The 17,611-nt window shown below is 47.2% G+C and overlaps 1 protein-coding gene across 3 annotated transcripts in view; it reads right to left on the bottom strand.

Moving 5' to 3' along the window:
- The window catches only part of NELL1 (neural EGFL like 1), a 1,041,756-nt gene extending 1,027,423 nt beyond the window's left edge, over positions 1 to 14,333 (bottom strand). The window contains exons 1-2 of one of the 3 annotated variants that reach the window (XM_027532215.1): positions 13,827 to 14,333; positions 3,621 to 3,749 (exon numbers count right to left, since the gene is read on the bottom strand). In XM_027532215.1, coding sequence (XP_027388016.1) covers positions 3,621 to 3,749; positions 13,827 to 13,881 — 184 coding nt within the window. In that variant the 5' untranslated portion in view covers positions 13,882 to 14,333. The remainder of the gene's footprint in view (positions 1 to 3,620; positions 3,750 to 13,826) is intronic. The other 2 variants (XM_027532213.1, XM_027532214.1) reach the window with 2 other exon arrangements.
- Positions 14,334 to 17,611: the final 3,278 nt, after the last annotated feature.

The following is a 17,611-nucleotide window of genomic DNA, read 5'->3' as shown; positions in this document are numbered from 1 at the left end:
GGAAAAACAATAAACTGATTAGCCTATAGTGGCCATACAAGGAACACAGCTCTGTCAGCACATTGATTTTAGCCCTTAAAAGTCTATTTTTCACTTCTGATTTCTGGTGTTGAAGGTGCAGCCTGGTTTCTCTTTGTTGCATACAGAAAAAAGTGAGAGGAAAAAGATTAAGCGAAGAGCCGTTTAGCAAAAAGGAACCAGGATTGATCGTATAGAAAATTCCCAGCCTACCCAGATTGAAAAAACAATAAAATTAGGAAATTCACTGTCAGGAAAGTCTGCTCTGGAAGGAAGCCAAGGATGTGGCTGAACCACTTTTTGCTAGTACTTCTGAAAGATCAAAATGGTCAGAATATTCAATCAACCAGAGGGTGCTTTGAAGAGATCAGAATTGTAATTCAGGGATCCCCTCAGTCATCCCAGTAGAAGTCAGAAATATAACAGAGATGGAATTTCTTGGAAAGATCTGTAAAGGAGCCTTTTGTCTCATGGACAGGAAACCCTCCAAGTTTTTGAGAATGTTATACCAGAGAAACACTGCCACCTAGGACTGAAGGGAACAGGAAGATGATGAAATAAGGCTCATGGACTCCCCAGATTCTATAGGCAAGACATAGGTTGATAAAACTATTCAACTATAGGGACTTCTTTGGTGGCCCAGTGGCTAAGACTCCATGCTCCCAATGCTGGGGGCCCAGGTTCAAACCCTGGTCAGAGAACCAGATCTTCCATGCCACAACTGGATACAGCCAAATATTTAAAAGTAAATTAAAAAAAAAAAAAAAAACTATCAAACTACAAACATATGCTACTTTTCATGAAAAAGAATGATTCATAGAAACAAGTCATAAACTTAGAAGGCAGAGCCAAGGACCACAGAGGATGACCCTCAGGCCCTAATACCCAGTGGGGTTTGTCCTACTGGATTTCAAATTTTCTTGGGACCAGTGACCCCTTTCTTCTTTCCACTTTTCCCTTTTGGACAGAAACTTCTATAACTGGAATCCTATACCTGTCACACTATTATATTTTGGAAGCAGATTAGTTTTTTCTAGTTTCACAGATCCACAGATAAAGAAAAATTTTGCTCCAAAACAGCAAATACTCAGAGTCCCACTCATATCTGATTTAGATTAGACAGTGAGACTAGAAATTTTTCAACTGATGAGTGGATGAGATTTTAGACTTTGAGCTGATGTTATAATGGATTAAGACCTTGGGAGATACTGGGATGGGGTTAATTTATTCTTCATGTGAAGTAGACATGAATTTGGAGGGGCCAGTGGGCAGACATTGTGGTAAAAAGAATAATAGTTCCCTGAAAATGTCAATGTCCTGATTGCCAAAATACATGAAATATGTTACCTTACATGCCAAATGGACTTTACAGATTACAGATCCTGAGATGGAGAGATTACCCTGGATTATCCAAGTAATGCAATCACAAGGGCCCTGATTAGTGAAAGCCCTCCTCAGTCAAACTCCCATGATACAGTTATTCTTCCCACCAAAGAAGCTGAAAATCTCTCCCTGTTGTTAGAGCATGGTAGACATCCCAGAAGCGGAGAACACACAAATTAGAGAGCAGAGATCTAGCCTAGGGAATAAATAAATGAGTAAATGACTAGACTAGTGTATAAAGCAGGCAGCAAGCCTTTCAAAGAGCACATTGGACAGAGGAAATTTTAATGCAGTTCAAAATGTTTCTTCATCACCTACTACGTACCACGCACAATACTTGGCCGTAGGGATGTAGGGGTATTTAGATAGAAAGACTATTGCTTTCATGAAGTGTAGAGATAAGCCAGGCTTCCATAACAACTCTGTTGACAAAGTGTCAGCAGCACCTCTCAAACCAAGAGTGGGATGGTCTCTCAATAGTAAGTGAACAGATCTTGCACAATGCAAAGAGAAAACTGACCCAGTCTGTCTGCTCTTAAGCATGCCCAATCTATTTGCTTCACTGATTCCTAGAGTGAGTGGAAATTAACATACCTGTAGCCCTGTTATATATTACTATATAGGATCTGTAGATGCGCTGTATATTATTAACAAGACTGAAATTCTCTGCACAGGATATATATATCATCCCATAATGTTGGTTCAGTCATTCTAAAATAATCCTTTTGTTATCTTCACAAAAGGCTTGGTTCAAAGAAGCCCGCCAGGCATTTTTGTATAGGAATATCCCAGCTGTCTGACTGCTATATCTGATCAGATAACTCCCCTGCTTCAACTCATCAAAGGCCCCCACTGATCTGAGAGTAAAGCAGAAAACTAACAAGAGCCTGGGTAATATTTGTAATAGTTAACAAGTACATGGCCCCCCACCTATTAGAATGGACACCGGCCATAAAGCATCAGCACACCAAGCCCACGGACATCAGCTAAATGTCAGTTCTGCCTACAGGGCCCAGTGTGACCTAGTCCCTGCCTACCTCTCCAGCCGCTCACCACCTTTTAGCCATGCTAAATGTCTTTCTGTTGGTTTCTGCCTTAAGACCTTCATAACATATCATTATTGCCCAATTCGTTCTGAGCCCCCACCTCTTCCTACACCAGGCTTTCTATTCATTTTCCACACTTCTGCTGACCCATCACTTTTTCAGGGTAGCCTTTCCCTGACCACTACCATCTCCCCACACCCATTAAATCAGATCTCCCTGTATACTCTTATTTGGCAACCTATACATCTCCCTCAAGATAAGTATAGCCAGTGGAAGTCAATAATTACTTGCGTAATGACTGTTTCCCTCACTCTATTTATTTACTCTTATTAATAATCCTAGTATTAGCATGGTGCCTAGTACACAGTAGGGGTTCCATAATAAGAGCTAGTACTTCCGGGGGATTTACTATGTTATCAGGCACTGTTTGAACCACTCTACTGGATTCATTCCTCAATCACTGTAATAGTCCCATGATGCATTGTAATAGTCCCATGATGCATTTCAGATGAGGACAGAGGCAGAGTCAGGCTAAGGAATTGTCCAACGCTGCAAAGTCAGTAAACGATAGGGTTGGCATCTGATCCTAAGCAGTCAGGCTCCAGGGCCAGGCTTTTACGAAGTGCACTATAATGCCCTGATGCATGCTTGTTGAACACTTTAACGAATTGTAGTCAGATTTATAGCAGGCAGAACCAACTAAGCTGTACCCCTAAGACACTGCAGCCATAAAATATCCTCTGTGTGCATGGTCCCCTGATGAATGAGAGATGTAAATAGAAGAATAGGAATAGATGCACTAATAGATATGGGTAAACATATGGATAACGGTAGAAAAAATATCCTGTGGAAAAAACATGACTGGTCAGTGGCTTTCAAGGACTTTACAAATTCATTCTACTTCAGATCCCTCACCAAAATCCCCTGGGATATATATCACTGCCAAGCCAAATGTTCAATCACCATGACCACTACTGCCCCCCTTACACCCTCAGAACACCCCTCAAATATCTAAGCACCCTCAGCATCTCTGGACATTCCTCACGGCGATAACATAGGAGAAGTAACAGAGATGATCACCCAACAAATAACACTCCAGAGGAACATGCCCCAGGCAGATCCCAAGTTCCTCCCCAAGTCCTGACCCCATGCAAAGGAGAGAGACGCCTTTACCTTGAAATAAAAATGCTTTGCTGGTGTTGTGCAGTCCGGACACCTGCGTGACCCCAAGGGTGGTGTTCACAAGGTCGAGCTCAGTGATGATATCCAACTGAAGATCCGGATCCAGCCCAAAGCCCACCACTGAAAAGGAACAGAGAGCCATCTTGTCTGAAAATGCAGACTTGCTCGAAACTACATAGAACAAGAGGACAGGAGTGGCAGGGACTACAAAGAAGCCAGTGATGAGTGCTTGGAGTTGCTCTTTTCCTAAATGGAAAAGGAAGGCAACTCTTTGCTCCATCATCCCACTGATACGATGGTTTCTTCGTCCCTTTCCCATCCCCACTACAGATTGATAATCCCTATGCAAAACCCTCAGGGCCAAATATATTTCATAACTCAGAATGGATCATCTGTTGGAAAGCTAATTTGGCCCATATACTCATTTTATGTAACACCTTCAACAAAGTCTACATCAGCACCCCATAACCAAACACAGTATTTCTAAAGCAAAAAGTATGGTGTTTCCTTCTAATTGGTAGAAGTAAAGACTATACACAGCCTCATATCAGTTTAAGTCAAGTTTTGCCACCAAAGGAGTTCAGCTCAGGGTAGGTTTTGCTGTCAAGTAAGTTATCTTTTGGGTTTCTGCGCTTTTTTCAATTTAGGGACAATGGGTACTGGACTGTGGCCCTGATCTTCCTATTCAGACTGAGGCAGTAATGACTACTGGCACCACCATCACCAGGAAACACCTCTGCAGAGCACTGTTAATCAGGCACCCACATGTGTGATAAAGAGGAAGGAAATAGGGATGCTGTCCCTGCTGGACAGGGTTGACAGAGGTACTGGCCAGGAAAGGGAATCCCCAGAACCACGGGTGTACATTTCAAGGGGATCACTGAAAAGGTAGACTCCCTGACAACTCTTGTTGGAGAATTACAGGGCACAGAGAAACTGGGCCCTGAGACTCCATCATCTGGTCTGATAAAGGCAAATCCTCGAACCTGTCTCCCATCTACATGGTGCTCTGTAGAATGATTCGCTCATGCCTGCAAAGTGGCTTCCAGTTATATATATATTAATAAGGCTAGCAATCACTCCAAGGGATTCTGTTTAAGCCATTCCTAAAGGCTGTGTCTGTCTACACTTAGCATCTCAATAGTGCAATTCTGATTGCACAGTTGGAGACGTTTTAATCAGCAACAGCTGTCAATGATTGTCTGGTGGTAACGTAGTCACTGAAGCAAGATTTGGAGAGCTTGTCCCAGAGAGATCGAGTGCATTTCATTCAGGACATCACACCCTGTGACAACCTCATTCGTCCTCCCAACCTCACCCCTTTCCCCATAGACCTGCAGAAGGAAATCTACACGCTTCTCACTCTTTTCCTGTTAGGAGACAAAGACTCCTGCAGCAATCTAGGCTTCCATCAATGGAAGGTGGCTCAGGGAAGGGTCTTGGGAGCCAAAGCCTGTCATCCCCAAGGTGGACAAAGGGTTAAATGAGAAGCACAGTGCACAGAGCCACCTTCTCAGTTTTTGTCAGGCTTCCCCTTGTCCTCTAAAATGAAGGTTTAAGTCTTCCCCTTCCAAATGCAGCCAAATGTGAGACCAGTTTACCCAAAGACAACTCATTTATTCAGTCATTCATTCACCCGTGTGTTGAATGCAGTAGTTTTTCAACAAATGTGACTGAGTGCTTTCGTTGTAACAAACACACTGCACTCACTGCAAGGCACTGGAGCTGGCCTCCCTGAGCACACATTCCTAAGGCAGCAGGTGAAGAGAGGGCAAGTAAGCAAATAGGTAAATAAGATAATTTGAGATGGCAATGTGCTTTTGTTTGTGCTTAATCGTGTCTGACTCTTTGTAACCCCATGGACCGTAGCCTGCCAGGCTCCTCTGTCCAAGGGGATTCTCCAGGCAAGAATACTGGAATGGGTTGCCATGCCCTCCTCCAAGGGATCTTCCCAACCTAGGAATTGAACCTGGGTCTCCCAGATTGCAGGCGGATTCTTTACCGTCTGAGTCACCAGGGAAGCCCAAGATGGCAATAAATGCCACAAAGAAAATAAAAGCTATGAGAAAATAAGAGTTATGAAATAGAAAGCAGCTTGCATGGAGGCTTTAAAAAGGATGGTAGAGGAAGGTTCCTCTGAGCAGAAACCTTAATGACAATAGGGGCTGGCGATCATTCCAGAAGGGAAGATCTGGGGTGGGGGGAAGCTTTCTATTTATTGAGAGAACAGCAAATGCAAACCAGAAACAAGCTTGGCATGTTCAGGAAACACACAAAAGGCTGCTGTGGCCAGAGCAGAGTGGGCCGGAGGATAGCAGTAGAAAGTAGGGCCCCTGAGCAGGAACTGCCTTGTGAACTGCAGCAAGGAGAGAGAGCATTCTAACTGCAATGGGGCATCATTAGAGATGAGGCTTCCCTGGTGGTTCAGTGGTAAAGAATCCAATGCAGGAGGTGCAGGATTGATCCCTGGGTCAGGAAGATCCCCTGGAGATGGAAACGGCAGCTCACTCTAGTGTTCTTGCCTGGGAAATCTCATGGACAGATAAGCCTGGTGGGCTACAGTCCATGGGATCACAAAAAGAGTCAGACACGACTTGGCAACTAAACAACAATCATTAGAGGGCTTTCAGGTATGTGTTAAGGGGGGAAGAGTGGGATGTGCTCTGATTTACATCAGTACATCCTACCTGTCTGACACAGACTCAATTCACAAAGACTGATGACTGACCAACTACCTACTCTGTGCAAAGAAGCACCAAGCCAATGGGCATCTATCAATGTCACAGCACTGGATGCCTCTCACTGAGACTGGTGATGCTTTTCTCCAAGCAAACAGATATCAGCAATTCAATGATCATCTTGGAAAGGAAGAAAAGCAATTAATATTTCAGTTTAACCTATAGTGCTCTATACCTATACGGCAGAGATTAAGAGTGATCTCAGAGGACCTCTATGCTGGTCTAACTCTAGCCAGGAAGTTGGAAGGCAGTTTGGGGAATGAGCCCTTAGCTGGACACAAGACGAAGGAAGCATTCCTATAGTCTCGGTGCCTTGCACAAGGCCTTGTGTATGTCACACCCTGAATTTAGGACCCTCAGAATTAACCAAAAAGTGGATGCATGATCACTGCTTTGGGTACAGTGATCTCAGACAATGTGCATATCTGGGGAATACCATGAGAGGACTGGATGGAATTCAAGCCAAAGAAAGTGAAGGTTGCTCGGTCATGTCCAACTCTTTGCAACCCCATGGACCATACAGTCCACGGAATTCTGCAGGCCAGAATACTGGACTGGGTAGCCTTTCCCTTCTCCAGGGAATCTTCCCAACCCAGGGATCCAACCCAGGTCTCACGTATTGCAGGCAAATTCTTTACCAGCTGAGTTACCAGGGAAGCCCAAGAATGCTGGAGCAGGTAGCCTTTCCCTTGTCCAGTGGGTCTTCCTGGCCCAGGAATCAAACCAGGGTCTCCTGCATTGCAGGTGGATTCTTTACCAATTGAGCTATGAGGGAATCCCAATTCAAGCCAAGGAAATTTTTTAAAAGGGATATGGTTGACTGAATTCTTGGCTTCAAATCTTTACCCTTCCCATATCCACACTTTTTGCTATATGGCTGTGGAGATCCTTGGAGAAGGCAGTGGCACCCCACTCTAGTACTCTTGCCTGGAAAATCCCAGGATGGAGGAGCCTGGTGGGCTGTAGTCCATGGGTCGCTAAGAGTTGGACACGACTGAGTGACTTCACTTTCACTTCTCACTTTCATGCATTGGAGAAAGAAATGGCAACTCACTCCAGTGTTCTTGCCTGGAGAATCCCAGGGATGGAGGAGCCTGGTGGGCTGCCGTCTATGGGGTCGCACAGAGTCGGACACGACTGAAGTGACTTAGCAGCAGCAGCAGTGGAGATCCTTAGAGTGGGAATAAACTTCCCATCCCTTGAGTTTGAGCCTGGTCAAGTAACTTGTTTGATTCATTAGGATGTAGTTACAAGAAAGAATAAAATCTGACTATATGTTGGCTCTGCTTCTTTTACTTTAACCTTTGCTCCCTGTTGCTTTTTTCAATAAAAGAATACTGTCTATACATAATGGCTTGCCTCAGGGAAGCCTGTCCCTCTACCTGAATGCTAAACCAGAGTGCTTTTGTTCAGGGAAACATCATGACCCTGTCCACCCACTAGCTGCGAGTGTGAATGGCTACAAGAAAAAGCAAATTGACACACCCCTTTCCCAAGGCTGGTCATTCTGAGATATTTGCAAGATGAATGGCCTTTTTACTTTACTTCCTCACCTCCTCTACTCTGTGTTCCGTGGAGCCCTGTACCAAGGTCACAGGATAAAAATCTCTGGAACTGATCATGCCCCATAGCAACTATTGCCATGAGCCTCTAGATCTAAACACAGTTCCCTGACCCCATATTAGGTAAAATAACCACCCTATTACCCACCCTAGAGCACCCTAACCAATCACCTAATGCCATCATTCTGGTAGGAATTTTCTGTTTTGAGGCTATAAAAATTGGCTACGAGCCCACAAAAGCAGTAGGCTGTCCCTTGAGCTGGCCCTCTATTCTAATGGCGTCTCCCACTCTAATAGACTTTAATTTCCTCTCATTCTGTCTCATGTCTGGAAATTCTTTTCCAACCTGCACAACAACTACAACATGTTCTATAAAAGAAACTGGCATCCAGACCCTGATAAGATGGTTATTTTGAGACATTAGTCGGCCATCTTCTTGGTCTGCCAGCTTTCCAAGAAAAGTCATTATTGCTTGCCTCGACGCCTCATCTCCTGATTGATTGGCCTGCATGCGATGAGCAGTGAGCTTGGACTCAGTAACAATATTAGCAACATGATACAAGCAAAGACTTGAATAAGCCTGTGTGGTGGAGCCTGTTCCCTTGTACCTCTGCATCACCATGAGAAGAGCATGGTCCAGTGGGGCCACTGGTCCAGGGAGATTCAGACACTTGGGACAGACACCTTACTTGGGTTTGGGATGATGCCCAGCCAAACCTGGCCGAGGTAAGCCAATCATCAAACCAGGCAACAGATACATGGACCAAAATAAATGCTATTTTTAGTTTCTGGTGACTTATTAGGCAGTATTATTGTGAAAATAAGTGACCAATGCAGGCCAAACTTGGAGCCCTGCAACTAGACGAGCCTAAAAGGCACCCAGGTTCTGTAGAACTGGCAGAACACCCCAATGGTGCCCTTGGATCCCCATCTCCATGTGAGAACATAGCACCCTCAATCTGGAACACTCAACTAAGGACCACTTTCAGTCCTGGTCTCTTCCCACTAATAACTCTGTGCCCTTGAGGGGGAAAAAATTGCTTCAATTCTCAGAGCTTAATTATTCTCAGCCATAAAATGGGGATGATTATACCAGCCTCCTGGGCTTTCCTGGTGGCTCAGCTGGTAAAAAATCTGCCTGCAATGTAGGAGACCTGGGTTCGACCCCTGGGTTGGGAAGATCTCCTGGAGAAGGGAACAGCTAGCCACGCCAGTATTCTGGCCTGGAGAATTCCATGGACTATATGGGTCATGGGTCACAAAGAGTCAAACACGGCTGAGTGACTTTCACTTCACTTTCAATACCAGCCTTCCAGCCTCATGAGGTTTCAGTGATAACTGTATGAACACTCCTACCACATATTTGGTGCCCAGCTGGGGCCTGCTGCATCTGTCTTTCATAGGACCAGCCCTCCAGACCATTCCATCTCCTTGGTCCACAACTTCGCTGGACTTATACAAAAGGTACAGATGGTTCCCATTTTCCCAACCCCTCCACATGCTCAGATGAATAGTAGGGATTCTCACTCTGGCTGCGCTTTGTGAAACCCATATAATGAATCTATAGGGTTGGTCAAAAAGTATGTTCAGGTTTTTCTGCATTATCTTTTGGAAAAACCAGAACAAACTTTTTGGCCAACCCAATATACTGACCTCTTCCCCTAGAGCCCACAAATGAAGGGGCTTCCCTGGTTTCAAGATAACTGTATTGCTCTTATTATAAAAACATCCCCCCAAAAAAAACAGAACAAGAGAAATCAATTAGCCTTCCAGATACAATATTCTTTTCTCTAAGTGGTTCCCTTCGAGATGAAAATACCTTATGCCAATAGCAGGATGAGTAAAACTGCTTTGCCCATTGCCTAAGGAATCAGAAAATCTATTAATAAGGCAGCATTTGCATGGCTTCACCTGAAGTTTATATAGTATGAGAAAGTTGGCTCCATAAAGATATTTTTTTATTTTAATGTTTCTGCTTCTCGTCCAAGCATGGAGCTCCTGCCCTTTCTAGGGAAATTCTATTATAAGTTTTTTACTTTGGTCATAACTGCTCTATAAATGGCTAAAGCTGGGTATTGAAATTAAGTAGGATAAAAAGAGCCTCTGGGGGGAAAAAAATTTTTTTTAAACCTGGAAGGCAGCATGTCAATCTCACAGAGGCACTCTGAGATTCAGAATCTCCACTCTAATCTCCCAGGACACCTGCTGCTGCTGCTGGCCACTCTTCAGCCCAACCCAGGAAGTATTCAGGTCCAAAACCCACTCAATCCACCTCCAGGGTCCCGGACCTAAGCTCCCAAGCAAATCCTCCTAGATCTGGCTCACTTCAAACCTAATCCGGCTCACCATCCATGAAGGCAGCTGTTTTCCCCAGCTCCATGCATGACAAACCTCACTGGAGAGATGCTCCAAGATCTCATTTACCAGCAGGATTTCACAATCATTTGATCGGATTTGGGCCTCTGAACTCCTACAAAGTTTCTTAATATCCCAGAAGCATCCTCTGTGCCTGTTCCAGGTCAGCCAATATTTCACTTGATTACTGGAGGCCAGGGGCTTCTGTTCATAGCTTTATCATTCAACTCAGTTAATAATAGCCTGGGAAGTACTTTAAAAAGCTCTCCTTCCCAGCAGGTGGCAGCCAAAAGCATTCACTCAGCCCCAGGAGCTCCCTCTACCCACTGCCCTGGTGACCACAACAAACTGGAAAGCCAGGGGGCAGTAATCATTGAGTTTTGTATTATGCACACTTCCAGGTCATTGGAGAAAACTCATGGACATGACGTGTTATTACTGCTGTTACCGTGGCCTTCTGTGTGTGTGCATGCGTGCTCAGTCACTCAGTTGTGTCCAACTCTTTGTGGCCCTATGGACTGTAGCCCACCAGACTCCTCTGTCCATGAAATTCTCCAGGCAAGAATACTGGAATAGCTTGCTATTACCTCCTCCAGAGGTAGATTCTCTACCACCAAGACACCTGGAAAGCATCGTAGCCTGCTAAATTTCCATTATTAGTGATGTACCTGGAAATCTCAGAATTTTTCACCCAGAAATAACCAGAACAACACCTATCTTAACTCCACTTTACTCTTTAAAACAAGTTCTCTGAACAATGAGGTAATTTAAGCAGCTTCCTGTGACACCTATCATTAGATCTTTTCATATGTAACTGCTACTGCACTGCAGTGCTGCTTTAATTAAAATGTGCCCGATACCATCTATTCATTTCCATTAAAAGCAGTGATATCTGAGCAGTTCACTCAGTGAACCACGTGTTTATTTCATCTTGGGCTGTTAACAGCCCAGACAACAATTGTCCCACTTGACAAATAAACTTTCCAAGTGGCTGTTTGGATCCCGATCAACTAATTAAGAGCCAGCCTTAGCTACTTCAGAGGACGGATGTGTGATACAGGAATGATGGTTCCCAGGTAAAATCAAAGAGAAAACTGCTGATCATATCCCCCAAGTTGCAAGAAATTATAAGTAAAAGAATTGAGATATAATTCCCCCATGTCTCTCTGATTCTTCTGATAATTTTTGTAGTAGAAATGTGTAGCCTCTTGGTACTCTTTGAACGAGTACCAAATGGCACAGAAAACCCAAGCTCCCTAAGCAACTGCACAACCAATTCTCAGATCCTTCCATTCTTCCTTGCCTTTGGACAAGCTGTGCCCTTTGTCTGGAATGCTTTCCCCACTCCGTCCACTGGAAAACTCCCTAAAAATCCTACAAGACACAACTTTCAAATGTTACCTTCTGATTAAAGCTTCCCTGACCATCTACCACCCCTCCCCAGAATTCATTTCTACAATTTCTCCTCTATATCCTTAATACAGACTTCTATAGTCCCATCTCTCTTCCTTCTACCCCGTCAAGCTGTACAATAAAAACGCTTTTCAGTCTCTATCTAGGTTCTCAGCTAAGCCGTAAGTTCCTGGAAGTCAAAGACCAAGTCGGTTCTTCTTTGCATAAGCAATCCTAGCACCCAGCAAGGCGCTCAACTCTTCAGTTGAATGAATGAATAAATACAGAAATGAAACTTCCCTACAACCGATTTTTTACAAGATTTAAAGGGGCTCATTGTGGGGAAGGGGAAAAGATTTTGTTCTTAAAGAAACTCCACAAGCAATGCGCCCAGGACCCACAATCCACTTCTGGGGAAGGTACTTTTGGCCGACTTTTCAAAGGAGTTAACGAGAACAAAGGACGCGGCATACTCCGTAGCGATGTGCACTTGAGAAAATTAAATGACGGATATCTCACCCCACCCCAACCCCACCTAGCTTCTCTCTTTGGTTCCCCTGTAAGATGCTCACCAGCACCAGATTCTCCACTAGCAGGGCTGGTCGCCCACGCTCTGCACTGTCCCCACTGCTCTGATCTTCCCGGGGGCAAGCTTTTTCTCGTGTGCTCTTGGCTTTAAAAGACTACCCCATCTAGATAGGCCGGAACTCAAGAAGCGCTTATTCTAGGCTGGACAGAGTCATGGCATCTTGGCAGGCTGCGGAGCTCTCGGATGGAGACTGAAAACGGATGGGGATTCTTTTTATCCCCGGAGAAGTCCACACCCGCCGCTCTTTCATTAAGCAAAGGAAAAGCTGCCGCCTGCTCGGTCCTGGGGAAGATGGAAAGGGCCAGCAGGAAGCTGCTGGACACCCAACTCTTGAATCCTCAGGCGGGCTGCTAACAGCCCAAGAGGGACGCCTGGGGAGCGAGCGGAGGGAACTTTTGAGCCCACCCAGGCCGAGCACCCATTCCCAGCCCTCTACCGATAAACTTGCTGCCTAGCGTGGGCAGGAGGCTATGCCTCTGGAGAGGAGAAATGAGAGTGATAAAAGAGGGGGAAAGCAGTGGGGATGACTACCCATCAACTCTGGGGTGCGAAGTCTGCCGCACGTTAGGAGGGTGGCTAGCGTAGGAATAAAAACTCGCGACGCCCCCACCAGCAGTGGAGAGTCCTATTTTTGCCAATTCCCTCGTCCAATCCACCGCCACCTTCCCCAGTCTACTACTAGCTCCCCAGAGAAGGCGGCTGAGAGTGGGTCTCCAAACCCCCAGGGGACATGCAGGCTGAGGGCTGAGAGAAGGAGGTGCTCTTAACGTCCTCACAACTGCTTCCCTGGAGGCAGAACGAAGTGGGGACTTCAGAAAATTACGCCCGTTTTCCTGACCTCCCCTCCACGACCCCAACACGCAGCTACAGTCTGCGAAAACAGGTTTGGAGCTTAAGAGCATCTCCCTGGGATTGCCCCCACAGCTCCAATTACCTCGAATTTGTCCTGCCCTCTGGGGGAGAAAGGGAGTGGCAAAAAAAAAACTACTTCAAGAGTTCCCCGGGGAGAGGCAGGAGGGGACGAGAAAAGGGATCTCGGAATCCCAGCCTCGCCCGCAGCTCTCACCCCGCGCAGCGCCCGCCCGCGCCCCAGCAGCGCCCGCCCGCCGGCCGGAAGCGCTCCCTCTGCGGGTGCGCCTCCCAGCCGCCGCCCCTGCCCTGGCCAGCAGGGCGCAGGGACCGCGGTTTTCCCCGCACCTGTCAAGTTCCTGGGGGTGGGCTTCCCGGGCCCTCCCTACTATGTGGGTTTCTACCCGGAAGCCGGTCGCTAACAGCTGGAGGGTGTGCCTGAACGGCCGCGCCCCTCACCCCTGTGCCCGCCAGGCCGCGTCCTCGGGGCAGGGGGCTACTCCTCGGGGGCATCTTCCACCGGCCTGTAAGTCCTACTTCTTACCCTTTCACCTGGAGCAGAGCAGAGAGATTCGAGGGACCCATCCACGCCCTTCCCCGGACCGGCGCGAAGCTCTGTTCCAGGTCCTCCCCACGCCGAGGTGGGCGCTGGGCACAGCGGCTGGGCTCGCCCGTTTCCCCGCATCCCTCCGACAGCCCCAGCCGTGCTTACCTGTCCTGGCGGTGCACACACAGAAGCACACAACTAAAATCACATCCCTCGGCATCGCTCCCAAAGGTCCCGGCCAAACCGGGCGCGTGGAAGCCAGGAAGAAACAAATGCGCCTGGATGCCGAGACGCGCCGGGCTCGGAGCCGCCAAACTTGCTGGCGGGCGGCGAGGGAGGTGGTTCTGCTGCGCCGGGTGCCGTGCTCAGGGATCGCGCCTGGGAAGGCGGCCCGGCCGCCCCGCCCCCAGCCCGCCCCCACCGCGGGCGGCGGCACCCGGCCCGGACCCCGGCCCCCGCTGCGGCGGCGCTCGCCTCCGCGCTGGGGCGGGAACGCGGGGCTTGGCCACTCCGGCAGGTTGCGCCTGGCGCTGGCAACGGCTCCTCCTCCGCGGCAAGGACGCGGACGATCGGCGCTGCAGCCTCTGTCACTCGGAGCACTGGAGCTGGAGTCCCGGGACCCGGGGGCCAAAAGGGAGGAGCTGGAGGCGCAGGGCACCCTCCTCCCTGAGCTTCATGCTCTCCAGCCCGGAAGAGCCGGCGGAGCCGCTGCTGCTGTCTCTGCCTCGGCGCCGCGGTGGGGGCTGCCGAAGTTGCCACAGTTCATCTTGGTCGAAACGAAGAACCCCGAGCCCTTGCGGGTGGATTCCCCCTCGCCCCGCGTCCCCGCCTCCGGGGGAACCCCGACCCAGACGGAGTCAACTAGCGTGCTCAGCTCCTCCCTGGAGGACAGTTACTCCGGATTTGCTTAGGTGACTGGTTGGGGAGGGGCGAGGAGGGGGATGATGGCTGAGTTCCGTCTCACCACCTGTACCTCCAGTCTCCTCTCTCCTCTGGGTCCCTCTGGGGACCCGCTTTGGGGGTTCAGGGAGAGGACGCTAAGGCCAGGGAGGGGGCAGAAAAAGTGTCCCTGAGCCCGAGCGAAGCACGGTCGGGAATTGGGGAGTTTTATTTGCAAGCCTTCCGGTTCTGCAGGGCAGATGCTGCCACTTAGGGGAAATTCCTAACCTTTTTTTTTTTTTCCTTGAGTGAGTTTCTCGATGGTTTTGTCAAAAACCCTACTACTCTCCTTTCACAGTCAGGGTTTGGCCTCTCCCGAAGTTATTCTGGAACCCTCTCCAACACCATTCCTGGAGAGAATGGCTGGACTTTGTTTTAGGAGTGTGAGCAAGAAGACCAATCCTCCTGCTTCTCTGTGACCCCCTTCCAGAACCCAGCCTTCCCTAGAAATATCTCCCGGGTTTATAGCACTTCCTTTCATGAACGTTATTTATAACTAGGTTGCAGAGTCGTGAAATCAGACATGACAGAACCTTTGATTTACACCAAACGAGCCCCGCATGATTTAAAACTTGGCTTCCTCACACTGGTCCCCTCTCGCTGAGTCCAGCCCGGCCCTCTGATATGATAGGGATCCCAGAGAAGGGAAACGTCTCTGAACAAAGCCCTCCCTCATTTCCCAGGAAATATTTCCAACGTTCAAGAAAAATCCTCTTCACTAATCCCCTTCTTACTTCCTCCTAAGCCCTTCATCACCATGACCCCAGGAGAAAGTCACCAAAGTAGCAACACAGTTTATTAAGAGAGAATGTTTTTAGCTACACACGCTGCCCTATTTTTCTGGATATTCCTGTATGCAAGCCACTGTCCCACTCGGTCCTTTACTCTGTGGTCCCTTAGCAGATAAAAGAGGAAATGAACGAGCAGATAAATTCCAGCGCCTAACACCTAAGGCAGAAGAAGGGAAGCAAAGAAGTGTATTGCCATGCCCGAAGTTGAGCTGAAAGATTAAAAGGTAAACTGATGTCAAGGCTGAACAGATTCTCCATCTCTTCTGGGATTCAGCTCCAGCCCAGAGGGGATCTGTCTGCATTGACTGTCTGTTTTCACTACAGAGGCAAGACTTTCTCCTTCCACCTAGAGCATATTACATTTAAAGCTAAAATTAAAATCACACTCTAGTGGTAAAGAACCTGCCTGCCAATGCAGGAGATGTAAGAGACACGGGTTTTATCCCTGGGTTGGGAAGATCCCCTGGAGAAGTAAATGGCTACCCACTCCAGTATTTTTGCCTGGAGAATTCCCAAGGACAGAGGAGCCTGGCAGGTTACAATCCATAGGGTTACAAAGAATCAGACACTACTTAGCATGCACTTTGTCAGAAGCCACTTAGCATGCACACAGAACATGTTACATTTAAGCTAACTTTAAAACCACACCTCTTGCAGAAAATAGGACTCCTCAAGTTGAGCTGGGCCTTGTGAATGAGGATTTCCCAAAACCACATTGTGTTGTGAGACCCAAGCCCCCTCTCTCCTTTGCAGATTTTAAATACACCTCAGTAGGAGCAGTTTCTATGGCTTTGAGCTGTTGTTTCAAAGGTGTCTTACTGATCTCAGAAATCCTAGAAGTCACAGTGACCCCAACCAACGGAAAAGGTGGTCTGAGTCAGACCTTTAGAGCTCTCCCTCTCTCTCTCTGAAAGTCTCTGTGTAATTAGTTGGTCCTGTGGGATGGAGCTTTCAGTGTGTTCCATTAAAAAATAAAGCAAGGCATATGTTCTGTCAAAGCTTTGCAGCATCACATCCATTAGCAGAACTAGTGTTAATCTTAACAAGGTCATAAATCTTCCTAGATAACTGAGTACCTCAATCTCCTCCTATAAATGCACTTCTGGATTGGGGGTTTGGAGTGTGTAGGCTAAGGTAACCTTTATAGAGCATGCCTAGCAAATTTCTATGGTGGCGATGAAGGGACCACGTGGCTGTGTGTTGGGATATTGCAATGGGACCCATGCTCAGTGGAAGCAGTGATGAGGCTTAGTCTACCCAATACCACACCACAAGCCAACCCTCCCCTTCTGCATGGCCTCCCACTATGATCTGTCCAAGAACAATAGGCTTCCTTTGATTATCCCTCTGCCTCTTCTTCCTGACCTCTAAATATTGGGGAGCCTCAGGGACCCCAGAATTCTTGTCTTCGAGCCACAGTTACTACTGTGTTCTCATCCAGCCTCATGGCTTTAACTACTATCTATACATGGATGATTCTCACCTGGTGTATTTCCAGTCCTCACCTCTCCTTCAGACTCAGGGCATACATACTCACTACTCATCAGGTGCCTTAAATGCAATATGGCCACATCATCAAAACTGAAAACATTTGTGTTTCAAAGGACATCATGGGGAGAGAAAAGATAGCCTACAGAACGGAGAACAAATCTGCAAGTCCTATGTCTTATTTGGGCTTCCCACTTATTTGGCACAGTGGTAAAGAACCCACCAACCAGTGCAGGAGATACAGGAGACATGGGTTCAATCCCTGGGTCAGGAAGATCCCCTGGAGTAGGAAATGGAAACCCACTCCAGTATTCTTGCCTGGGAAATCCAATGGCCAGGGGAGCCTGGCAGGTTATAGTCCGGAGCGGCAAACAGTCAGACATGACTGAGCACATACGCACAAGATTCCTGATTTAAACTACTCGCACTTACTAAAAATTATTATACTCAATAGTAAAGACAAATGACCCAATTTTAACATGTGCAAAGGATCTGAATAGACATTTCTCCAAAGAAGAAAAACAAGCAGCCAGGAAACACATGAAAAGATGCTCAGCATCATTAGCCATCTGGGAAATGCAGATCAAAACTACAATGAGATATCACTTCACACCCACGAGGATGGCTAAAACCAAAAAGCCAGATAGTAAATGTTGACAAGGAAGCGGAGAAATTAGAACCTTCATATACTGGTTGGTGAGAATGTAAAATGGTTCTTCAAACAGTCAAACA

Source organism: Bos indicus x Bos taurus, chromosome 29 (assembly GCF_003369695.1).
Source record: "Bos indicus x Bos taurus breed Angus x Brahman F1 hybrid chromosome 29, Bos_hybrid_MaternalHap_v2.0, whole genome shotgun sequence".
Taxonomy (NCBI): Eukaryota; Metazoa; Chordata; class Mammalia; order Artiodactyla; family Bovidae; genus Bos; species Bos indicus x Bos taurus.
The sequence above is the reverse complement of the archived record's forward strand: the minus strand, read 5'-3'. Positions and strand labels throughout refer to the sequence as shown.